The 23,010-nt window shown below is 48.3% G+C and overlaps 9 protein-coding genes across 11 annotated transcripts; 6 read left to right on the forward strand and 3 right to left on the reverse strand.

The window, feature by feature from the left end:
• Positions 1-179: 179 nt before the first annotated feature.
• Positions 180-1,498, forward strand: FOIG_11038 (uncharacterized protein; the record flags this gene model as incomplete). Its single annotated transcript, XM_031211573.1, has 4 exons — positions 180-368; positions 421-525; positions 580-813; positions 872-1,498. 4 exons carry the CDS (start codon positions 180-182, stop codon positions 1,496-1,498), a joined length of 1,155 nt encoding a protein of 384 aa, XP_031058757.1.
• A 350-nt stretch (positions 1,499-1,848) lies between these two features.
• FOIG_11039 (uncharacterized protein) lies at positions 1,849-2,612 on the forward strand (the record flags this gene model as incomplete). Its single annotated transcript, XM_031211574.1, has 2 exons — positions 1,849-2,155; positions 2,206-2,612. The coding sequence occupies 2 exons, from the start codon at positions 1,849-1,851 to the stop codon at positions 2,610-2,612; spliced, it is 714 nt and encodes a 237-aa protein (XP_031058758.1).
• A 695-nt stretch (positions 2,613-3,307) lies between these two features.
• On the forward strand, positions 3,308-4,202 carry FOIG_11040 (uncharacterized protein; the record flags this gene model as incomplete). Its single annotated transcript, XM_031211575.1, has 1 exon — positions 3,308-4,202. Exon 1 carries the CDS (start codon positions 3,315-3,317, stop codon positions 4,200-4,202), a length of 888 nt encoding a protein of 295 aa, XP_031058759.1. The 5' UTR covers positions 3,308-3,314.
• On the reverse strand, positions 4,156-6,360 carry FOIG_11041 (uncharacterized protein). 2 transcript variants are annotated; one of them, XM_031211576.1, is made up of 3 exons: positions 6,185-6,360; positions 5,349-6,062; positions 4,156-5,261 (listed from the first exon to the last, which is right to left on the reverse strand). In XM_031211576.1, the coding sequence occupies exons 1-3, from the start codon at positions 6,216-6,218 to the stop codon at positions 4,315-4,317; spliced, it is 1,695 nt and encodes a 564-aa protein (XP_031058760.1). In that variant the 5' UTR covers positions 6,219-6,360; the 3' UTR covers positions 4,156-4,314. The 2 variants fall into 2 exon arrangements, with proteins under 2 accessions (XP_031058760.1, XP_031058761.1); XM_031211577.1 differs by lacking the exon at positions 6,185-6,360 and having other exon boundaries at positions 5,349-6,121.
• A 755-nt stretch (positions 6,361-7,115) lies between these two features.
• Positions 7,116-8,853, forward strand: FOIG_11042 (uncharacterized protein). Of its 2 annotated transcripts, XM_031211578.1 has the most exons (5): positions 7,116-7,436; positions 7,496-7,722; positions 7,773-8,007; positions 8,056-8,169; positions 8,217-8,853. In XM_031211578.1, exons 1-5 carry the CDS (start codon positions 7,305-7,307, stop codon positions 8,667-8,669), a joined length of 1,161 nt encoding a protein of 386 aa, XP_031058762.1. In that variant the 5' UTR covers positions 7,116-7,304; the 3' UTR covers positions 8,670-8,853. The 2 variants fall into 2 exon arrangements, with proteins under 2 accessions (XP_031058762.1, XP_031058763.1); XM_031211579.1 differs by lacking the exons at positions 7,116-7,436; positions 7,496-7,722 and having other exon boundaries at positions 7,728-8,007.
• A 1,129-nt stretch (positions 8,854-9,982) lies between these two features.
• Positions 9,983-12,539, reverse strand: FOIG_11043 (uncharacterized protein). The gene is made up of 5 exons (XM_031211580.1): positions 12,477-12,539; positions 11,795-12,411; positions 11,177-11,747; positions 10,755-11,121; positions 9,983-10,709 (listed from the first exon to the last, which is right to left on the reverse strand). Exons 1-5 carry the CDS (start codon positions 12,506-12,508, stop codon positions 10,365-10,367), a joined length of 1,932 nt encoding a protein of 643 aa, XP_031058764.1. The 5' UTR covers positions 12,509-12,539; the 3' UTR covers positions 9,983-10,364.
• Positions 12,540-13,217: 678 nt separating this feature from the next.
• On the forward strand, positions 13,218-14,862 carry FOIG_11044 (uncharacterized protein). The gene is made up of 3 exons (XM_031211581.1): positions 13,218-13,470; positions 13,520-13,617; positions 13,665-14,862. The coding sequence occupies exons 1-3, from the start codon at positions 13,290-13,292 to the stop codon at positions 14,739-14,741; spliced, it is 1,356 nt and encodes a 451-aa protein (XP_031058765.1). The 5' UTR covers positions 13,218-13,289; the 3' UTR covers positions 14,742-14,862.
• Positions 14,863-17,533: 2,671 nt separating this feature from the next.
• On the forward strand, positions 17,534-19,279 carry FOIG_11045 (uncharacterized protein). Its single transcript, XM_031211582.1, has one exon. It carries the CDS (start codon positions 17,628-17,630, stop codon positions 19,239-19,241), a length of 1,614 nt encoding a protein of 537 aa, XP_031058766.1. The 5' UTR covers positions 17,534-17,627; the 3' UTR covers positions 19,242-19,279.
• Positions 19,280-19,382: 103 nt separating this feature from the next.
• Positions 19,383-22,904, reverse strand: FOIG_11046 (uncharacterized protein). Its single transcript, XM_031211583.1, has one exon. The coding sequence runs from the start codon at positions 22,670-22,672 to the stop codon at positions 19,568-19,570; it is 3,105 nt and encodes a 1,034-aa protein (XP_031058767.1). The 5' UTR covers positions 22,673-22,904; the 3' UTR covers positions 19,383-19,567.
• Positions 22,905-23,010: the final 106 nt, after the last annotated feature.

Raw genomic sequence — 23,010 nt, forward strand, 5'->3', positions numbered from 1 at the left:
TGCCGTTGGTTAGAGCCATAAATCCCAATACCAAGAGTCCGAGACGCCGGAGAGGATTCATGTCATGCAAGGTTGAGCAAACCTTAATAATTCTGCATTTCAAAATATACCTGCCTCCTGCCATGTGATGTAATGATTTCTTCCCTTTATTCTCTCCAAGTTTCGCAGAATCTTGAAACATGGATCCGAATGATTCACTAGACGATGATCTATACCGGTTTTCTCCCGTTACATTCAACGATCATGCGGGCAAGTTATGGATCGTGACGATCTTATCGCTGATCTACACCTCGCTTATTGCGCTGGCAAGGGCTTATATCAAGTACAAGATGTTTGGGTTCGATGACGTTTTGTTTGCTGCTGCGACGGTGAGAAACGACTTGTGATCGGTGGTGTTTTGATGGATTGCTAACTTCATAGGTTTTGCATTTGGCTCAGGCTCTTGCTGTGTTTATTGGGTTGAGTAATGGGTTGGGCAAGTTCAATTCGATCACACCGCCAGAACAATGGGGGATCTCTTCGAAAGTGAGTTTCTCAACCTCTGACCCTATTCTCTTGTGCTGACAGGTGTGCTGGTAGTGCACGATTGCATCCGTCATTCTTTGCCTTCTAGCTCTTAGTCTCGCAAAGTGTTCCGTCCTCGCCCTTATACATCGCATCATCAGCTCCAAGCCCGGCAAGAACAAGATGGTCTGCGTGATGCTAATGATGTTCACTGGACTATGGGGTGTCGGCTCAAGTTTGGCATGGCTTGTGAACTGTCGCGCCGGGACATTGTTGACTGTGAACAACGTCAAACAATGCCCAGATCAGGTATGGGGACCCTTCCATCCGTCACAAACACTTGCAAATGTCTAATAACTCCTGGTAGAGTGCGCGCTGGGGCGTCATCACTGCAATCGACATCTTGACCGAAATCCTGACCTGGCTCCTCGTTCTTCACCTCTCGTGGTCCGTCAACATCTCCTTCGCCCGAAAATGCCAAGTCGTCACAGCGTTCTCATTCCGAATCCCACTCATCGCCATTTCCTCCGTCCATCTCGCATACTCCCAAATATACCCATCATCTCTCGAGCCTCAATTCGCCGTTACAAACACCCTCATCTGCCAACAAGTCATGATCGCGTGGTCTCTTATCTCCGCGACAATGCCCAACCTGAAGAACTTTCTCAAGTCCTTCTCCATAGGCATGGGCTTCCCAGTCGCATTTGACTTTACGATGTCGGGTTCAAGCAAGGCTTATGCACTGCAATCACTACGGAATAATCGCTCTACGAATGCGGCTTCGGCGACAGCGACAGCTCATAGTGCGAATTGGAGACCTGATCAGGTGTCGAACCAAACTACCGCGGCCCATAGATCAAGCAGGAGTAATAGTCGGGATGTGTCGGAAGAGGGATCAAGTTCAAGAGCTGGGAGTCAAGAGTTGATCATTAATAAGGAGGTTGCGTGGAATGTCACGTATGAGGACCATCAAGATGTATTTACAAAACGCTGAGGTATCTCACGAACATGCCATTTTAATCCAGACAAAAGCCCTCGGGGTTTTGAGTCAGTGATGCCTTGAGACATGCAGTGGGAGTGGAGCTTTACATGCAAGTACAAGGGCTTCATCCATGTCATGTCACGCCAGGTTCGCGGAACCCCTCCAGCGTCCAGGATATGAAAAAACTCACAGGATCTGGGGACAAGGATTGAAGCGGGCTAATCGGATCATGTTGAAAACCCAGCCAACAGCAGTTCTAGACCGTTTCAGATCAGTTCCCAAGAAATACAAGACTCCTGGCTCTTGCATTACGAATTACTGCAAGCATACTCCGTACACGATCATTTCTCAACTGACTCGCAATGTCCGAGATTGTGTTACGCGATGCGTATTACTCGGAGCTTCCGGAGATCGCAAATGTCATGTCGAAGGCCTTTTGGGGGGATAACCTTTTTGGCGATCTGATCCACCCGCATCGGAATGAGTACCCTGATGATGTAGATCTGTACTGGCTGCGTCGTGCACGGGTCAATTTCTGGGATTATCGTTGGAAATGGCTTGTGGCTGTGGCTAAGGATAAGAATGGCAAAGAGGTCATTGCTGGAATTGCACAGTGGGCACGACTCGGTGAAGGGGGCAAAAGGTTTGATCTATGGTTCTTTGATCCTCGTGAGTTCCTCTCTCTCTCCAATTTATGACTGTAGTTAATACAGTTTCAGGCAACTTAGTGAAACCACTATCTTCAGTCGCCATGAAGATTGACTCCTGGGCCAGACCAAGTCGTGCAGTTGACCCCAAAGAAGAAGACATTATCGAAAGAGCATATCCTCACTTCGACTCGATATGGAGCGGCAAGCGCGCTGAATCTTGGTATCTCGAAGCATTAGCCGTACATCCAGATTTTCAAGGGAAGAATGTTGGTCGGCAGCTTGTGCAATGGGGCCTTGATCAGGCTGAAGCTGAAGGAGTTTGCGCTTCGGTGGTGAGCGCATTGGGCAAAGATGATTTCTACAGGAAGTGCGGGTTTGACGAGCAATTTGGAACTGCCAAGGATGGTGAAGGGAATCCGTTGGCTGAGGTTGAAGGGTCTAATATCTTTTGGAAGTGGCCTGAAAGTGAGAAGTGAAACTTTTGTTGTTTTTTCAGGAGATGGGATTGGTGAGAAGAGCTGGAGTGATATAGTGGATAGGTTGGCAGTATATCCGTGAGTTAATATAATAGGTGGGTAGTAGTTTAAAATCGCCTGTATTTAAGGTATATTTTATATATTTTTCTCACAATCCTACTTCTTTTTATAGATAAGAAAAAAGGCCTATGGCTGGTTAAGAGCCATTGTTCGTTTCCAAGGAGGCTGTTAAAATTAGGAAATGGAAGAATATGTAACCACCAACGCATCGAGGTCAAGGCCATGAAATTATTTGATACAGCCAAACTTAGAGATGTCTCGAGGATCTTGAGCAGTAGCTCAAACTTGTTTATATAGAGTCAGTACATGCCTTTCTATCTCTATAGTTGGAGTAGCTCTAATTGTATAGGGTGAAGCTTTGGTCCAGGTTTCTTCTGAATAGCCTCATATTCTAAACTGTGGATTTCGGGCAATGCCTCATTTAGGCCGTACCGCTATTCATCAACCTAGCCTCTTGTCGTTTTGACTTCATTCGGTGCAAAGTGGGTTAATTAATCTCAAATTTCTCCATTCCTAGGCAACCAACCCATTAGCGGTGGATGCCAGCCTTGATGGTGGATACCTGTCTTGATATAAGATGGCTTCTTCACCCGAATGCCATTTCTCCTCCTAAAATCCAGACATTTGAATTCCCTCGCAACCATGGACTCTCAGACTTCGTTTCTTGATTTACCGCGAGAGGTACGAGACATGGTCTATGACTACGCCCTCGAAGATGTCAAGTTCAGCAACGCTTTTACGACTCAAACCGCTCATTCTCCCAAGATCTCCCCCTTGCTCTACGTACATAAAAGCATATCAGACGATCTTCAGCCTCGCCTCTACCAAAACCACGCTATTGTCGTTCCAATTCAAGAACCTAGCACTTATGCAGCTGGAGACTGGAGTATAGTCCCTAGGGTTGCCTGCTCGAAGATGATGAAGCAACGCTCCAACACCCTCATCATTGAAATGTCTCAGACGACTATCTCCTATTATCCGGATTCAGATCCTGAGAGAGACTTGTACGAAGATCCCATGGAGGATGAATACTTTTGGGAATCTGACAGTCGAGGTGGAAAGACATTTCCCCAAAAGCTCATGAACGATATTCTCGCTCTGAAATCAAGTCTCCCAGCCCTCAAAACTGTCAAATTTGTATTCTGGTTTGGGAAATGGACTGCATACCAAGAGCCTTGGGAGAAACATCTCGAGAAGCTCAGGGTGGCTTGGCCGGAATTGTCCTTGAAGATCGAGCTCAATCTGTTCGAGTTTGAAGATCCTGACGCAGGTGACGGCGGATTCAACTGGCTTGAGACTTGGTATTACTGGGCGAGAGACACAAAGAGGGTCTGGTTTCAGGCGAACAATTTCAAGTGGAAAGACCATGCCAAGGGGGACTTTCGAGGTCGTAAGATCAATGTTCGGTTATGGCAGGATGAAGAGTTTCTGGACGGGGACGATGAGGATAGGGATAGGGCTCTTCATAGGAGGCGCTGTGAGGTGAAGCCTTTGTTTGTTAGGACATGCGATATGGATGGCCGAGTGTGAGGGTACGAGGTACATGGACATAATATCATATGTTTGCACATGAGTATATTTGATCACTCATTGATAACTAAAATCTAAGAATGTCTGCGCTATAACGATCCTCTTTCTATATCTATGCGAGGTTATACTCAGCAATAAGCTTCTCAGCAGCTGTGATACCAGTCACGTACGCAACAGACTGAATATGACAACTTGCCAGAACAGGGACAACACCCATATCCGCAATACGAAGACCCTCAAAGCCAATTACCTTGAAGTCACTATCAACAACAGCATCAGGATCCCCCTTCTTACCCATCTTGGTAGTACCAGTCATATGCCAACTCGAAGAGATAGTATTCTTCCAGTGCTCCAAAAGCTCTTCATCCGAATCACCCTGTGGCCCTGCAAGCATAGCCACGTTATCTTTAGCGTAGCCATCATGCTTCACGAGCCTGAAAGCATCGCGGAGTGACTCAATAGCTGCACGACGATCAAACGGCGAAGCCAAGAACTTGGGATCGAACTTGAGAGGAACATTCGGGTCAGATGACTGAAGGGTAACTTCTCCTTGACTCTGTGCATTATAGTAAAACACCAGAATGCAAGAATAGTTAAGCGCAGAATCAGGAAATTCAGGGATGAACCAGTGAATAGGAAAGTGCGTAAGAATCTCGTAATGCGGCACAGTCTCCTTCATAAGAAACTCCTGCTCCTTTGCTGGCAGAGCCTTGAACTCCTCTGACTTGACGAGCTTATCAAGCTTGAACCAGCCAATGCCTAACTCGCAGGCAAACTTTGTCCAGGGGCCCGTACCATCGCGACGCCATTGCTCGAGGGCGTCGTCCATGGCTTTCTTGTCGCCGTAGAATGTGTCGCGCGCGGTGTCGCCTGGTTTGCGGGTGTAGACTAGGGGTGTGAACATGTGGTCGCGCAGACCTTGGCCTACGCGGGGGACGTCCTTGATTACGGGGATGTTGAATTGGTCGAGTTGGGTTTTGGGACCGATGCCGGAGTGCATTAGGATCTTGGGGGTGTTGAGAGCTCCGGCTGAGAGGATGACTTCTTTGGAAGCGAGGTCTGTGATTGATTGTTAGTTCGGGTGTAGTCATAACATCGAGATATCTTCATCCGCAGCTTTAGGATGAGATAAAAGGGAAAACTTACATTTCTTGCCATTGACTTCGACACCAACAGCTTTGTTTCCCTCCAAAAGAACCTTCTGAACAGTCGAATCCGTCAAAACAGTAAGGTTCTCAGGCTTGGGTTCCAAGAGATCATTCGCAGTTGATCTCCGTCCCTTACTGCTCGAGTTGATCAAAACCGACATTCCCAAAGGATTTCCAGAATTATGATCAGGATTCAACGGAAAACCAGCCTTCTCAAAAAGATCCAACACAGGAGGGAGATCTTTCTCCCACTCACCGGCATACCCAACATGAAGCTTCCCCTCGGAACCATGATCTTCCGCCTTTGGCGCAGCATACTTCTTATCAACACCCTCCGGAAGCTCCCCATGAAAAGTCTCTAGACTCTTGTAGCGGTCATGGATCTTATCCCAGCGATACGCATCATCGTCTACGATGCGCGCCCACTCTTCATAATCATCTCTTGCACCAATACTATAAACACCAAAGTTGATGGCGCTAGAACCACCGAGTCCCTTACCGCGAGAGTAATCCAGCTCACGGTTGTTGGCGAATTCTTGGGGTGTCGTCTTGTAGCCCCAGTTCATGTCCTGGTTTAGAAAAGTGGTCCAGCGCTGCCCGTCGACGCGCAGGTTGCGGTCTTGGTTTGTGCCGCCGGCTTCGAGGAGAAGAACGGAGGGTTTCTTGGGGGTGCGGGAGAGGTTGGCTGCTAGGGCGCTGCCGGCTGGGCCGCCTGCGGGAGGAAAGTTTGGTTAGAATGACGGTTTTTTGTTTTAGTGGTGTTGATCAAGTGTGCTCAGGCATTGGGCTAGACGTGAAGGAGGGGGAGGATTGAGTCAGGTTGCTTGGACGTACCTCCTACGACGATAAAGTCATATGGTGAAGCCATATTGACCAATTGGATGATAAGTATAGTAGAGAATCAAGTTTATAGTTTCTGACTCAGTGGTAATGATGTCAATTGTTAAGATGAGGTGATTTTGAAATAAGAAGCAATAAAAGAGAATGAGGGGAAAGGGGTCTTCTGAGAATATATATGATCTACAGCGCCTCTCCTCACCCGTCGGTTTAGCTCCATAGACTAGACTAGGGCTTCTAGTGCAACGGTGTCTCATACTGTACAAGGTCCCCGATGACACAATGAAACGAAACCGGTATCAAACGAGATAAATACTGTGGTGAACCAACACGTCGTTACATGCCAAGATTCTGGACCCTGTACGTTGGAGTTTAGTTTGGGGGCGTGGCTTCGACTTCTGACAGGCTTTCTCACCTCGCCGCTGACGGTGAGAAGTATATCAAATATGCAATTTACGCCCTGCAAGCCACAAGCCACAGTCTGTCGCCAGAGATATTTGTCAAGTCCAAGTCTGACGGTAATCATCATCTCTTGCAAAATAGTTCCACTTTCGAACAGGGTCTCACATAAGACTAGTCACGGGAATAGCAGACTTGAACATGATCTACAGACGCGCAAGTCAGGTCGAAAAGATTAACCACCTGAAGAATAATTACTCGCGCCGTTGTAGATCCCCGTTCATACAATGTCTCCGGCTGTCAGTTAATGGACCACTTCCGCCAGCTCCTTGCCAATGCATGATTAGTTCCGGCAGATCAATGCCGGATACAGATGATTGCTCCGTATAGCGAACCTGGCACGCCATGTTATATGTGCGATCTGCAGGGGCTGCGGAGCCGCACGGTTCACCGAGCTATGCCTGAATTAATGGTCTTAGCAGTCTTAGCAGGAGTTTTAGAAGCATGCGGTAGAAGGGAATGTAACTTAAATGTCATTGCAGACTTGTCAGATGCAGGTTTTTCGGCACTGCTCCCGCCGGTAGTGGCGAGGAGGATTTCACTTTAATAGACTTGGCCTGTCACCTGCGTCTGTGTTGTGTTTTGTTCTGTTTTGTTCTTTATCACAGTTTTGCTTTTTCTTCGGTTCACAGATCTTGGTCCCAAAGATTCGGTAACCATGGGTATCGAGGAACAGTTCATCCTCCTCTCGTTGGGGCTCGTCACCATTGGAGTGAGAATGGGCGTGCGAATCCGACAGATTGGGTTTGGGGGATGGCAGTTGGATGATTATCTGATGCCCTTCACAGGTGTAAGTGGCGCAATTACCTGCATATGCACGAGACCGTTTGCTGACCCTGTGTCTTGTAGCTTGTCTTCACCGCGGAAACAGTTGCTGCGTATCTCGTCGGTGCCAAGTTCCAGGGCTTGACGAATAGTTACATGACGGATCAAGAACGCGCCGACATCGATATGAATGGGCAAGAACATTATAATCGGGTTTGGGGATCCAAGATCCAGGTCATAGGCTGGTCCTTTTATGCTTGTATTCTCTGGTGTCTCAAGTTTTGCGTCACTGCGTTTTATGGGCGTCTTACGTATGTTTTTTTTGGCTGTTGGTGGTGAGGATGTTTGCTGACCTTGGCAGATCTGGATTGACGCATCTCAAGACTCGAGTGACGATCGCGTATATCATTCTTGGTGTTTCATACGCTGTTGTCGCGCTTACGATTTTACTGTCTTGTCAACCTTTTCATCACTTTTGGCAAGTCTCGCCAGACCCTGGACTTCTTTGCCAACCGACCAAGTCGCCGGCTTATGTGTTGGTTGTTGTTATTCCCAACATCTTGACGGATATCTACCTTCTCTCCATTCCGCTACCTGTAAGTCATCTACTCTATGCTGCGATGTTTAAATCTGACCGTTTGCAGCTTCTCTGGGGCGTAAACATTAGTTTGCGACGCAGACTCACGCTCATGCTGCTCTTCAGCGGTGCGCTCTTCATCATGATGGCGGGTACAATTCGCGCCGTAACAATTCTCACAGTAAGTTGAACAACATCTACAGGAGACCATTCACTAACAAATACCAGGCCGGTCCAAATGGCGCAGTCGCAGGAAGTCAATGGGCATGCCGCGAAACATTCGTCGCAATAATCGTCACAAACCTCCCCATAATCCAACCCCTCATCCGCAAAGGCGCCAGCATGATCGGTCTCAGCGTGCTCTTCAGCCGCGGCACCAAATCCGCATCACAAAGCCACCAGCTCCGCAGCAGCGAAATGGGCGGGAGCCGTTTCAACACTAGCCGCCGCCGCGGGCCTGGCAGTTCGCACCCGCTAGCGACGGTTCCCCAGACCACGGCCTGGGCCAGCGATGAGCACATCCTCCCTGAAGCTGGGAAACCTGCCGGGGCTGGGGGTGGTATCGTGGTTGCGCAGGAGATCAGCGTGCAGTCTGAGGTCACTACGGAGGGTGATCGTGGGAGGAGGGGACCTGAGGGGAATGACTGGGGGTACAAGACGAGTGTGTCAAGGAGTCCATAAGGGCATGGCTTGGCTTGGGCACCAATGCAATGATAGGCTACGTCGTTTGGGAACAGGGAAAAGGGATCTAGCGCTGGAATTAGAGATGGGAGTAACTTTGGCCCGCAAGGACTTATTCTTTTCTATACCTATACCTATACTATACTATCACAATTAATGCTAATGCGAAAAGACCTTCTCGAACACTGACCTGTGCTAAACATGTTTGCGTCGCAATTCGTTTGGGAAATTATCCACTCTGAGTGGATTTGATGAGCACTCGTAAACCCGCGGAGACCCGGATGATCGACATCCGGTGGATGGAGTCAATTTACAGGGATCAAGGTTTTAGCGTATCTTCAACGGGAGCTCTGTCAGATATCATAAATCCCTGACATGTCACCACAGAAAAAAAGGAGAGTTGGAAAGTTCCGAATTTCCGAGGGTCGTGCTGTTTGAGGAGTCTTGAAGGTCAATCTACGGTTTGGATAACCGAGGTACACTCTTTTTGTCAATGCTATAACTCATATCAATCTAGCACAGTCAAGACAGTGAATAATACTGTGGTGACTTGAGCCAAGCTAAAGTTAGACTCCGAGTCCAGTGTAACTAAACTGGTGGCCGTTGAAGGATCCCATGTCTAACCACAAAACACAGTAGGAAGGAGACCGTTACATGATGTTTTAAGCGATGGTGAAGCTTAGTTTGGGGTAGCATGGGGCTCATCGTGATACAGATACAGGTGAGATATACCTCTGAACCTTGGTAATAGCCCGGAGGTTAGCAGGATCTGCATGTAACGTTTTATTATCCGCATGAACTAAATCTCAGGACGAGTTAAATCTCCGTTGAGCTATTGAAACGGGTTATAGTACTTCGGTATATTTCCATTCGAGGTGATCGTTGCGTATTTCTCGATATAACCTGTCTTGGCCCCTTGGCGATGTTATGCAATTTCTTGACCAGCTTCTCAATCAAGACTTCAATGCCATATTGGTATGTCTCATTTACAACTCGCGATGTCACAGATTCAAAATAGTTCTGCTGGCCCGTGATATTATAGCAGGCTTCTTATCCTGCCATGACTCAGTGTCCTCGTACGATATCGCCCCTTCGATTCGGAACTTCCCAATCTGCAACCCGAGATGTTACCCACCACCGACTGCAAAGTTTCGGCTCCGCTTTCTTTTCGGGTACGTACCTTGTTACGAAGCCTTGTTACCATTAAGCTACCGCAAAGCTACCGATTCGCTCAACTGATCTTACAACAGGCTTCTTAAGATAGAGTTTCTGAATCTAAAATTAGTTTCAACGGATATTCGTCTTAGAAGCAAGGGCATAGTTGAACAGGCTATCAGCTAGATACTCTGCGGATCTGTCCGAAGGGTTCCAAATGTTCTTTGTGCCTCTCGAATTATGCAACAGATGCTGATTTCTGCTAGTATCTTGGCAGTGGTTGGCTCTACCAATGTCCTCATGGTGGAAGGAAACGACAACATGAGACTAGATTTGGTGATACATCCGTGGATTTCGGTATAAGCCAGTCTCATGTATTGTTCCCCTAAAAGTCATGTAACGTCATGCGCAATTCTTATAACCCTTGTCCCTGACCTCTCTACAGAGAGGAAGGTAGTAAACCCTCGCTCAAACCCGGCCTCAATTCCAAATTGGCCTATTCCTGCCTTCCCAGCTATAATGTTATACTCATTCCCCAGATTATAGCTCACGCATCCCATTCCACAAATTGCCAACATCCGTAAACTCCACCTCCTGCAACATAGACCACCAATTCGGAAACGGATCCGGTACCGAAGCATTAACCGCCGCTCCCATATTACTCGACACTTGAACTTGGCTCGCCACAGTTTCTTCTTCTCGTCTTGCTGAGTTTCGATCTGCATGGCTGATCTGCTGCAAATGCTGATCCGACCTATCGACAATTCGATATTCATGAATTGATTGGTGAAGAGTTTCAAAATCTGCTCTTGATCTTCCGCGGTAGCGTCCTGCGTCTTCGGTTGCTCTTTTGTATAAGAGTGATGAGTTCTGAATCGTTTTGATCTGTTCTGTTAGCTTTAGACTCGTGGGTGGAGGAGTGAGCCTTACCCAGCCTCCTGCTAGTTCCCAAGCGTTCTGGAACTCTTCTAAATACTCTAGTCCCCAGTTCATCAACTGCTCAGCCTTTGAGCTTCGGTCAAGATTCATCCTGGGAAATCGAAATACGTAGAGATTGAGAAAACAGGCGGTGAAGGCACAGAAGCCGGAAAAGGGCGTCATTAGCGGAATCCCGCACTCAGATGCTTCTTGGAGCAAAGATGCTATCTGTTCAGCTGCGTTGAAGAGCTCTCTGGCACTTTCGTCCCACCAACCTGGTGGTGCTTCGGCCTCTAGAAGGGGAGGATCGACGGGGCCGCGAGGTGTCAAGTCGGCTGTTGGTAAGAAGGGGAAGTATTCTCGATGAAGCATGATCGTACTAAATGAATGTTAGCATACTCTCCCACCAACAGCCACTTGATTTTGGCTCTCACCTCAAGTAGTACAGCATGTTCAAGTAAATGAACGACTCCCCATGTCCCAACGTCATGTGCACCACAACACTATGCTGCGGATAGCAAAGCCTCTCATGCTGACTCTTCCTCCATTCTTCCAACCTATCCCGACACTGTGACCAAGCAGACCCAGGAACCCAAGGACAATTCTCAGGCGCACACATACCCGGTGCACAGCGCCCATTATTAAAAACAAACGACATTGCTTGAGCATAAATGTCGAACCCAGTCGCAATCGTTTCGAAACTTTGTGCCAGTCCAGATAAATCACCAGTACAAATATGATCGAGCGAAGCTGCGTCAAAGCCGAATGCAAAGTCGGTATAGTTCAATGGTCGAGGGACTTTGAGCTTGTGCATCTCGGACATTGGAAGCATACGCGGGTTATATGTTCCTGAGTTGATGGTGCAGTCCATGATGAAGCACGCCCAGTATGTTCGAGCTTCTACTGCAATGGCCATGACGTCTGTGTCGTTGTTTTGAGACATGTCGAGAGGATGGGGACTGACTCGGGAGCTGTGAAGTGACTGCATGATGCGTATTGCGATGCCTTGGTAACATTAGCATAGTTCTCCTTGGGAATAAATATGAATTTACCGCAGTGCATCCAAGCTTTGTGATACTCTCTCACGCCCCACTCATAAAGCGTCAAGATGAGCAAAGCCTGGACGACTTGAACCTTTGGCGGTTGAAGAATAGCATCAGATAAGGTACTCCAAGCATAAGAAGCATAGCATTCGCTAGTCTTCAAGCTTCTCAACCAATCTCCTGTGACAATGGAGCATTGCTTTCGTGTAATAGCAAGTATCGTCGCTAGCAAAGCCTTGCTCTCCCTGGACCGAGCAGTTTGATACTCCTTGATAAAAGCAGATGCCTGCAGTATCCTCAGTTCCGGGAACTTGGCAGTAAAGATATTCAGAGCCTTTAGAATAATCCCAATCGGTAGACGAGCGAGATGCTCATCCACAGTATCAGGCGTATGATATGAAGTCGTCTGCCTCGACGAGACAGGGCTCGGTATAGGCTGAAACCCCGACGTGCTCGAAATCACCGAGACATCATGCCTCGGCGCCAAACCCGCTTCATGAGCTCTCCTCACAGCTTTCTTGGCAGATCTCACAACAGGTCTTGTGATTTCACAGCCCGATGTTCCGAGTCGTTGACATCGTTGGCATGGTGCACTTCCGGTGTGAACGCACTTGACTTTTGCTTTTCTTCACAACACCCAATTAGCCGCACAGGTCAATCGCTTAGTTGAACGGGGCTGTAGGGTTCTTACCGGCAATGCTCGCAGGATAAACTGGACCGCATGGTTCTGGATATGGCGGGAATGGACGGGTTGTCGGCTTTGGAGAAGGTGAGGAGCGAATAAAATTGAGACTCCGGTTTTCGGATCTCGGGTTTGGTGGAGGAGTTTGTAGTGGAGATGGGTATGACCGACTTCCGATCATCACTAAATTTGAGACTGCAAGAATAAACTAATCAAAGAGTGCACTAAGTTGATCATAAGTTATCCTCAAGTATCCTAAGATATTTTAAACCTGTATAAATATTTCTCTCGCACAAGATGAAAGCTTCAAATCCCTGTCCTATCCTCACCTGAGCCAGCATATTTACCTGACAACGCAACTCAACATTTCAGTTGGAGATAACACCAATGCAATCAGTATGACTGAATATTCTCTGTGATATTTAGATATACATTGTGCTATATATTTCTATTTATTATACATCTTTGGTTCCTACTTAGCGTCAAAGTTCGCTCCATAAGACATCTTCCACTTCTTGTACAAAATAACCTGTCTTTACGGATCACAGGAAAACCAAAGAAGTGTGTATAATTTCACACCATGATCTACTCAAACATATCATAAAAGACACATATGTTCGACAATGTCACAATAATAAGCTCTTCAAGCTGTAGTCCACGCCCCAGCTCCACTCCGAAAGCCACCCGATGTCAATGTCAGATCAAGGGCGCATCCGCATCCGCCGATCATCGGCCAACTTAATCTTCATCTCTATAAGAAAATTTTATAATCCCCGAATATCAAAGCCAAGAAAAACCCCAAACATTGGAATTGTAACAGTCATGAGCCAAACTTCGATTGAGCTGCGTCAAGACCCGGGCCGTGAAGAGGGCTTTGCTTCTTCGGGTCTTGACCTTACGAGCACTCACGAGAACGAAGCTTCTTCTCTGCCACCGGTAGATGGCGGGAAGGATGCGTGGTTGTTCTTGGCGGCTTCTTTTATGGTTGAGGCTCTTACATGGGGTGAGTCTCATCTGAACTTGTTGGATTCATCCACTGACTGGTTGGATAGGCTTCCCGTTCGCATTCGGTGTATTCCAAGATTACTACAGTACCAATGCCCCCTTTGAAGGATCGTCAGCCATCGCCGTCATCGGTACTTGTGCCATGGTATGCCCTATCGCCTCCTCTCCAGCACACTCTGCTCACATCCATAGGGTATCATGTATCTCGGCCTCCCCTTCACAATGAGCCTTCAACGTCTCTACCCAAGACAAAGCCGCTGGTCTCCGATGATCGGCCTCTTCATCATGTGCATCGCCCTCGCCCTAAGCTCATTCTCCCAAAACACCACTCATCTCATCCTCACCCAAGGCGTTCTCTACGCCATCGGTGGTTCCATATCATACTGTCCTTGTATCCTTTACATGGACGAATGGTTCGCCAAGCGTAAGGGGTTTGCGTTTGGAATCATGTGGTCTGGGACCGGTCTTGCGGGCTTTGCTTTACCGCTTCTTTTTGAGAAATTTCTGCATGAATATGGGTTTCGCACCACCTTGAGGATTTGGGCGGTTTCTTTGTTCTTGTTGACGTTGCCGTTGGCGTATTTCATCAAGCCGCGTTTGCCGTACTCCGCGACGAGGCATATTAATCCTTTCAAGTTGGGCTTTGCGTTGAGACGAAACTTTTTGCTTCATCAACTGGCTAACATTGCCCAAGCTTTGGGCTTCTTCTTACCTGGGATTTATCTCCCGTCGTACGCTCGGACTGCTCTTGGAGCCGGGTCTTTTGCGTCTGCTCTCACAGTTCTTCTCATCAATGTCGCCTCAGTCTTTGGCTGCGTTGCCATGGGGGCACTTACAGATCGGCTACATGTTACAGACTGCTTCATGATTTCAGCAGCCGGTACAACACTGAGCACATTTCTCCTCTGGGGCTTCTCAACGAGCCTGCCCATTCTGTATGTCTTCTGCATATTCTACGGCATCTTTGCAGGTTCATACACATCAGCCTGGACAGGCATCATGCAAATGGTATCATCAACACCCTCCAACACTCGCACTAGCGGAACATCATTTGATCCCGCCATGGTACTAGGCGTCCTCTCAGCGGGACGAGGAATAGGAAACATAGCGTCCGGCCCATTAAGTGGAGCGTTAATAAAGGGGATGCCGTGGCAGGGCCAAGCAGCAGGTGGATACGGAACAGGATATGGAACGCTGATTGTATTTACCGGTGCCACGGCATTGGCCAGTGGCGCCACATTTATCTTTAGAAGGGTTGGATGGATGTGAACGCCAAATCTCAGGATCATCGCTCTATAGGCTCAAAAAGTACCATGCACCACTTTTGAAATCTGATCCCTAAATGCCTGACTCGACAGATGAAACAGCCCTCAACCTAAATCGAAAAACCCTTGGAATTAGATGGGCGCACGCCAATGGCAGGGTTCAACTGGCACGCCTAGTCTGACCTTAACAGTAGAAAACGGGGTCGATGAAGTGCTTATGACACCATGCTTATGCGAGTCTTTCGGTGAGCCACTCGGCCGAAATGGCTTCTAGACTGCGTTCTTTTTCTGCTAACCCGGGATGGGATCGTTGATGAGTAGGTATTCGATACTGACACATGTATATCTAATCGCTCATCTCGTTTCTTTTCAAAGGGGGAGATGTTTCCTCTTTCCATATCCCTCTTCTGACGATCATCAAAATTAACTTGCACATAAATATGGCCCTTCAAGCAGATCACGCGATATCAACAGCCCGCGGCCAAGACTACAAGACTCAAAACGCGGTCCTCAAATCAAAGATCAGCTCTTTACAATGCGAAATTCAAGAGATACGGTCTTTACTCGAGAGTCATAAACATTGCAGCAAAAATCCTCAAACCACTACAGCAGCACTGGATTCAAAAGCGGAAGAAGCAGCATCTCTCAAGTGTCCAGCTTAGGAGAAACAACGTAACAATGAACGATACAGGACTCTAAGATTAATGCTAACTAGGTGTCCCAGTTTGTGTTCCGGTGAAACGGGTACGCTGAAGAAATTATTGGTGTAGGCTGGCGGGAGGGGCTGAGATCGAATCGACGGAATGGGACGGGATTAATTTGGGAGGGCTTGATACCATGGAATGATTGGGACTTAGAATGACGACGGAATACCACGGACGACATAAAGTAATAATGATCATGATACCTTTTTTTTTCTTCTCTTTTTCAAATATGCCTCACACCTTTCTTTTCGTTTTTCAAGGTAAAGTCGTGTCACTATTGTCGCATGTCGTTCAGCCTAGGTCACATCCAAGAGATAGGGTACATACATGATCGCTTAGAGAGTTCAGCTACGTGGTACCCGATCTGGAGGACGTAATTTCTTGGCACGCGATAGAGTGCGAGAGTCTCTTGTCGATCGTCGGTGTGTTATCCCGAGAACTGGTAAAAATAAGCCGAGGTCTGTGGAGATGGTAATATATTATCCGTATTGGGTTCAGGTCATAAGTTATCATCCAGCCTTTCACAACTTTGCCGATCAGCCCCAGATTAATCTGACGTCTTTCATATGCTACAGGGCGGAGATTATTTTGAGTTTGTGAACTCAAGGGTTTGAGAAAGTGACAGGTGATACTACTGCAAGCTATGTCCATCATCACCCTCGCAATGCTACGATATGTGCTGTACGCGCCCGTTGACGCGAATAACGCGGGTTTATAGTCGACATAGTAAACTTAAGTTTCTCACATGTCATGCGTGGCGGTGTATAATTGGAGGTTTTGATCGTCAACAGGGTCTCATGAACTTTATGAGATAGCTAAACCTGGTATATACAGGCCACCCTTCAAGTCACCGTGCTGTTCCCGGGAACTGCGCCTTTACTTGAGATTCTCTACTCCTCATTGGGGTGAAGGAGTTGTAATAGATATGTCAAACTCACCTACTACAGCATCACCATGACATCAGCATGTTCCGGGTTTCTGACTGCAGTTGTGACTATCCGGGGTTTCTACAGGCATAGTCCCCGCATACCTCATAACTATCTCGCCAATAGAAGTTTTAAGGGGTTTCTTAACAGACAGTGAAGACTATGTACGTGTTGTTTGTATGAAGCGCAAGCTATGGCAGCTATGACTTTCTTGGCAACGGGATGCATGTCCATGTTAATATAGTTGAGGGCTAGGATATTGTTTCCTGTAACGCCTTTCTCTGCTGGAAACTCAATGATAGTTGATACATCGAGCGTATTTCAAGAACTCTCTTCTTCCACCATCCTTGCAACATGTTTCTTCGAACTTCAATAACTAGATCAGTTCTTTGTTCAACACCTGGTCATGCTTGCTAACTCAGCTCTCTCACTCACTTTCTGGTCAGTTTCTAACTCTAATGCCAGTTAAATGTTACAAACAGCATCACTCCAAGTGACTAGCACTATGACTTGAAGTTTCATATCTCATATGGTGTTGTTTAACTCCACTCATGTGGGATACTGGTCAGACGTGACTGAGAAAGCAGACTGCGAACCCAACTGAGACATAAAATTGCAAAACCTGTTCAGCAGTAACTACCTAATCATATTATAGGACTCTAGCAACTATTTCTCATTTGAGAAACTATTACAGAAGTGTTACTGTGCGTGCGTGTAAGAGATGTGAGTCGGTTGAACGTGAGCAGCCAGGCAGCGAAGCAACTCTGTTTATCTTGCAAACAGCTTCAGGATAACTAGTTCAATTAATCGCTTCAACTCTTGTGCATCATAGACATTTAAGTCAGCAATGTCTTAGGCTTCATTTCAGCATTAAATTTCCTGACTGCTCAACTCCGTCGTAAAACAGTATGCGATCCTTACATACTGTATTCAACACTGTACCCGGTGATCAGTCTTCACCATGGTTCAGCAAACGTATACTACAGAGTCATTTCCCATCACTAAAGATCATATAATCCATCATGGCTGGTCATGTTCTGAATGTCAAGATATTTTATAAAGTCTATCGTCTCTATCGTTGATGAATAATCCCCCTCTCCAATCGATAGATGCCGAATGCGACCAGACCCGCTTGCGTCATCGCCACCCTCATCACTCACTAACAAGAAACACTCAACGCATCACCTCACCTCACCTCACCTCACCTCACCTCACTTCCCTCATCATAACCTCCTCGTTCCCATCCTCATCCCTCAAGAAATGCCACAGTCTCAAAACTCAATCGACCTCGAACTCAACCGCCTCAACTCCCCCTTCTCAGACTCCTCCTCCGACCCGGATCTTCCGCTCACCATGGATCCACCCGCGCCTAAACCGCGCTGGCTCGATCCTCGCCCATCCAGCATCTTCACACGCATCACATCCTCTGTAAAACCGTTTGCGCAATATCTTAGACATGTTCTCCGTCCGAGATTGACGTGGCGATATGTCGCGTGCTCTGTTATCGGCGTTTACGTGCTTTATTGCTTTGTTACATGGCAGCCGTTCTTCTCGTCACGATTACCGGCTTATTCGGGACCGCATGACGTAGGGGCTATTGATCTGGAGATTCCACTTGAGAAACCGAAGCGTTTGTCTGAGACGCTTTTGAAGAGTACGAAAAAGCCGGCGTTTGAGGTTGAGAGTGTGTTGTTTACGGTGTATTATCCTGCTGTTAAGGGCGCCAGATCAAAGGGTGCGCCGCATCCTTGGGTGCCGAAACCACTGAGCCTTACAGCGGAGGGATATGCGCGCGCAGCGGGAGTGAACAACTTCATCATCCGACCCATCTTCACATTTGCGCTCTGGGTTCTCGTGGGCAGTATCAAGATCCCCGCCAAAGTCGACGTACCACTCTTGGGCTCCGACGGGGAGAAGTTTCCCGTCATGGTGTTTTCGCACGGATCTGTGAGTTCGAGAACGGATTACACGCACTATCTCGGTGAACTCGCCAGTCGGGGCCACGTCATCGCTGCCCTTGAACATCGCGATGGAAGCTGTCCCGGTAGTATGGTCCAGATCAAGAATAAGAAGGACAGACCTGTGTTTCTCTTGAAGGAGGGCGATCTCATTTCCGAGCCGCCTATGAACGATACGTTGCTCAAGAAGGAGCAGCTTGCGTTTCGCACGGAGGAGATCATGCAGGCTATTCGGGTTCTGAAGGATGTCAATGACGGCAAGGGCAAGGATATCTTCACATCTAGCTCCCGAGGCGAAGGCAGTACATTGGATGGATGGAAGGATCGCTTGGACTTTAAGCACCTCACCATCAACGGCCACTCCTACGGCGCGACAGGCGCTCTCCAAGCCCTCAAAACAGCCAACACCACCGCTGCAAATCCCGCCATCGGCGGTATTGCTCTCGACCCCGGCAAGTCTAGCGGTCAACTCAACACCAACATTCCCGTGCCTCTCCTCGTCGTGCACTCCAACTCCTGGTCCAAAACCCACAGTATCTTCTTTGGCCGCCCTCACTTCGATACAGTTCTCGACCTCGTACGCGGCGTGCGCGACAAAGTCGGTTCGGCATGGTTTCTCACGAGCGTTGGAACGGCGCATCCCAGTGTAACCGATGCACCCCTCCTGCAGCCATTGCTGCTCAACTTTGCGACTGGCGCTACGGCTGATGTGAAGAAGGCGCTGGGGGAGTATGTTAAAGTGACGATGGACTTCTTGGAGTTTACAAAGACGAACAAGGAGAATGGGGTGCTGGATGAGGCGGTTACGCATGAGAAGTATGGGGAGTGGGTTAGTAAGGAGAGGGAGAAGAGTTTTCCCAAGGAGTATGCCAAGTATTGGGAGGTTCACGTCTGTCCGCTCGATCAGGATAAGTAGACACTAATAGTAATAATGCACGTTCTCTTTCATCTCCATCCAAGACTCACGTCAGATGCATTCGCGATACCTCAATTGACGGCGTGACTCAAGCATCCGGCCTCAATTAATGCTATATGGTTGCGAGACCTCTTCACAATATCGTCTCAATGGGATTGTGTCTAAAGACATGTCTTGATACGAAAGAAAACCCTGCGGTCAATGACTCCTCAGCTAAGATATATACAAGAGTATTAATGACCTACCGCAGCATAACTGCCCACTCCTTCAATAAACACTGCTCTTCTCCATATCGGATGTACTTCAACGACTCACACATGTGGCCTTTAAAGAAACGCCGCTGGTGAACTGCCAAATCCACTACTTCTACCATCTCCCTGGTTCCGTCGGCTACTCAAAAACAGGTCCACCATCGTCTTGCTACCCATCGCTTGAGCATCAGACTCTCGATCCCTCATCGTGTCTCCCGGCTGTCTCTCTATTGTCTGAGATCTGATCGGATACTTCAGGCCAAAGTCTCCTCGAAGAGCAGGTGATCCGATTCTAGGAGGTTGGGTATTTGTAAGAGCACGAACCCCGGGGCTTGACTTGGTTGGTGAGCCTTGCCAACCAGTGACGCGTGTCCGGGACCGTCTCTTGTTGATAGATTCCTCTGGGGTCGAATTGAGACGTCCTATCGTATTTAGTGATCGCATACGCGGCATCTCCTTCACCAAACCTGTGTCTGGAATGTATCCGCTTGAGCCGACACTTGGCAGAGATGGCACCGCTCGCAACCTGCTCCTGGGCGGTATAGATGGGGGTCGCTCTTTGGTATAAATATTAGCTTTATAACTCGGTGCTGCATTCTCGCCGTATCCTATGAAGACTTGACGCGTTGATCTTGCCGGATTACCTCCGTCTTGAAAGGTTTGCGCATTACCCTCTACGTTGCTCAGAGGGCTACGATTTGTTGCGCCGTCTTTCGTAGGTGCGAAATGCTCAGGTGTTGATCCCATAGAAGCATTTTCTCTAACATGGCCCAGTGTTAGAAGCACGTCGTTCCATTTCTCTCGCTTGGTGGGTGTCAAAGGTGCTTCAAGCTGTGACACTTTTGAGCTAAGCCAGGTCTTCCATTCTACAGAACTCGCCGTGGATGTATCTCGTTGGTGTTGACGGTATAACAGTCGGTCAGGTACCTCTGACGGTGGTCCAGGATCGTTGTAGATGCAGGCCTCATTCTGTCCCACGGTGTTCTCTGAAGCTGAATGCACCGGATTTGCATCATCGCCCGCATAAGAGTAAACGCTTTCCGTATCTCCCACCTGCAGGTCCTTCCCTGAAGATGGGCTGCTGTCTTGACGCGTAGGAAGGCACAAGGTCGATAGCGAATGTAGATACCGTGATCCCTGAAAAGCGCCTTGTTCGTCTTCAGAGTTCATCTGGCTTGCTCTGAGAGCGCGCCGATAAGGACTTGGGGAACGGAACGATTGACAAGAAGGACTTGCGAAAAATGCAGAGCTTCTCTGGGTGATCGTCTTATGTGGTTCCAGGCCCTGGAGTAGAACACTAGTATGCTCGCTTTCAGAGTGAGTCCTATCGTCGCTCCAATTCAATGCAGCCGTATGTTCGACAGTAGATGTGTGGCCGGTTTGGGGCTGGTGCTTGTTCTCATAATCGGGGACCTTAGTGGTTGAGCTTGAACTTCGCGAAGAAGGGTCGCCGTTGTCTCTGAAAATGTTATCATCAGGCCTGACGCACCTAATTGTGGAGCAATCCCATTGTCTGTTGATGGATTGACCATCATTATCTCCGGTGTTCGTTCCTCTGGACTTGACCGAGCCTGGTTGAGACTGCATGACCCTATCCGTCAGCTCCTTGCGTGCGAGTCGCTCCATAAGGGCTGAGTAGACACGTTCGCTGTCAACCGACATGTCTGCAATCATGTCTCTAGTTTGCTGCTCCAAATATTCGATCGATCGAACTGATGAAGGAATATGTGTGCCATTCTCTTTAATCACAGAGAGGCGCTGCCTGTCCCAGTCTCCAAAGGTTCCATGGCTTGTCACTGTATTTGTCATCGAGTTCGTCCAGCTGGTGACACGAGACTTGTCGTCAGGAATATGCTGGTCGCCATCTCCAAAGCTTTCGACGCTCCCTTTGCGAGACCTGAGCTGCTGGTTGGACGGTACGTCGTGCAGGGAAGGAACATGCGATGTAACCTGAAACATGGAGGCTTCTTCGGTCGACTCAGCATCTCCGATCTGCAAGCAACTCTCTGCATCCGAATCCTTCTCCACCGCGACTTGTTCCTTTTCATGCTGGTCTGAGTCCTCGGAACTCTTTCCTCTGCCAAACAGCCCTCGCAGTCGTGATCTGAGCCCATGAGATACCTGGCGCGCCGTCTTTCGGATACCTCTCTGCTTTGAACCGGAGAAGGTAGAAATGGTCGAGACTGCCGTGTTGTTACTACTATTGCGCATCGACTTTCGGAAGGGAGAGCCTTCGCTTTGTGTGTGCTTTGGGCGTAGCAAAGAAGACGATTGACACTTTTTCGCACCTTGCTCCTGTATCTGCCGGAATCTCTCTCTGGCAAGTTGAACTGCCAGATCATGATCATCAGCACGGCTGCTTGACCGTGACGCCGCCAGTCGTCGCCGGGTTTTGAGAAAGCCCATTGATGTAGAAGCTCTGAGACTGGCATTGGGGGGCATCGCATCCTTTAGCGGTTCATTTTCGCTATTCGTAGGCAGACGTCGAGGAACTGTAGGCGGCTGGCGAGCCCTTACAGACCAGGTCTTGCTAGAAATTGTCCCTGTCTCTGCATGCGAGGAAGTCACCATTGACCGGGACTTCCTAACCTTTTTGTAGGATGCAGCCATCGAAGCAGCATCTTCTTCTGGTTTGTAACACGTTTCGGGTGGCTGCAGCATTTCTAGGTAACGTCGGGTAAGGGAGAAGTTATCTGGTCGTTCTTTATGGAACGACAGCGTGGATGAGGGTCTGACGTTTGCGTTCCCGAAAGCATGAATTGCGGAAGTTGCTTTTGTCGGAGAATCTCTTCCACCATTCGCTCTGGATGCAAAATTTCTGCGTGGGTGAGCTAACGGCCCGGTAAAGCGAACGCTTTTCTTGCGAGCGATGTTTGAACTGCCATGAACGCTCAGAGCACTGTCAGTCCGCTCAAGGCTGTGTCTGATGACGCTGCCAGTGCCATCACTCCTGTCGGGGTAGAAGCTCGCAGGGTCTCGCGGGAGTGGCATTCCCTCACTGCTATCTCTATCTTGAGCTCGCTGATACGAGACTACAGCAGCAATGTTCGCATCTCGCTCAGCCCTGGCAGGATTGATGGATTCAAGATCGCGGATGGGACTGCGGGCGACAGAGTTGGTCGATTTGCTTCGACTCAGTGGACGGCGATTCTTCTTTCGAGAGCTGTTACGTCGCAGCATTTCTCATAAATGTTCAGATTTGCAACTGCAAATAAGAGTTGGGTATAAATGAAGGCTGATTGTAGACTCGAGAACAACAATATGAAGGATAGAGTGATGCCTTGTTGGTGATGGCACCAAATGAGATAGAATGAAATGGCAGACATGGCAAAGAGTGACTCAACATACTCAAGGTAAACACACCTAAGGAAGGAACGGGAGCGCTGTTGTATTGTTTGAAGATGGAAGGAACTATTCGCAGGTGAGCAACAGCAAGAGAAAGAACGCTACCTCCGGTACAAGCGCCTCCACCAAGGCACCTACCATCAGATACCCGCCTTGCCGCGGTGGTCAGGTAG

This window comes from Fusarium odoratissimum, assembly GCF_000260195.1.
Source record: "Fusarium odoratissimum NRRL 54006 unplaced genomic scaffold supercont1.20, whole genome shotgun sequence".
Classification (NCBI taxonomy): domain Eukaryota; kingdom Fungi; phylum Ascomycota; class Sordariomycetes; order Hypocreales; family Nectriaceae; genus Fusarium; species Fusarium odoratissimum.

What these genes read in the sequence shown, in the direction of transcription:
- FOIG_11041 (XM_031211576.1), bottom strand. Translation starts at nt 6,218, where the DNA reads ATGGCTTCACCATATGACTTTATCGTCGTAGGAG. An exon ending in TGACTTTATCGTCGTAGGAG is followed by an intron (nt 6,063 to 6,184) that starts GTACGTCCAAGC and finishes TTCCTCCCGCAG; the next exon opens with GCGGCCCAGCCGGCAGCGCC. An exon ending in CGAAGTCAATGGCAAGAAAT is followed by an intron (nt 5,262 to 5,348) that starts GTAAGTTTTCCC and finishes AATCAATCACAG; the next exon opens with ACCTCGCTTCCAAAGAAGTC.
- FOIG_11043 (XM_031211580.1), bottom strand. Translation starts at nt 12,508, where the DNA reads ATGCGGTCCAGTTTATCCTGCGAGCATTGCCG. An exon ending in TTATCCTGCGAGCATTGCCG is followed by an intron (nt 12,412 to 12,476) that starts GTAAGAACCCTA and finishes GGTGTTGTGAAG; the next exon opens with AAAAGCAAAAGTCAAGTGCG. An exon ending in CAAAGCTTGGATGCACTGCG is followed by an intron (nt 11,748 to 11,794) that starts GTAAATTCATAT and finishes AATGTTACCAAG; the next exon opens with GCATCGCAATACGCATCATG.
- FOIG_11045 (XM_031211582.1), top strand. Translation starts at nt 17,628, where the DNA reads ATGCCACAGTCTCAAAACTCAATCGACCTCGAACTCAACCGCCTCAAC.
- FOIG_11042 (XM_031211578.1), top strand. Translation starts at nt 7,305, where the DNA reads ATGGGTATCGAGGAACAGTTCATCCTCCTCTCGTTGGGGCTCGTCACC. An exon ending in TTCTCTCCATTCCGCTACCT is followed by an intron (nt 8,008 to 8,055) that starts GTAAGTCATCTA and finishes GACCGTTTGCAG; the next exon opens with CTTCTCTGGGGCGTAAACAT. An exon ending in GCGCCGTAACAATTCTCACA is followed by an intron (nt 8,170 to 8,216) that starts GTAAGTTGAACA and finishes AACAAATACCAG; the next exon opens with GCCGGTCCAAATGGCGCAGT.
- FOIG_11046 (XM_031211583.1), bottom strand. Translation starts at nt 22,672, where the DNA reads ATGCTGCGACGTAACAGCTCTCGAAAGAAGAATCGCCGTCCACTGAGT.
- FOIG_11044 (XM_031211581.1), top strand. Translation starts at nt 13,290, where the DNA reads ATGAGCCAAACTTCGATTGAGCTGCGTCAAGACCCGGGCCGTGAAGAG. An exon ending in GGTTGAGGCTCTTACATGGG is followed by an intron (nt 13,471 to 13,519) that starts GTGAGTCTCATC and finishes CTGGTTGGATAG; the next exon opens with GCTTCCCGTTCGCATTCGGT. An exon ending in TCATCGGTACTTGTGCCATG is followed by an intron (nt 13,618 to 13,664) that starts GTATGCCCTATC and finishes TCACATCCATAG; the next exon opens with GGTATCATGTATCTCGGCCT.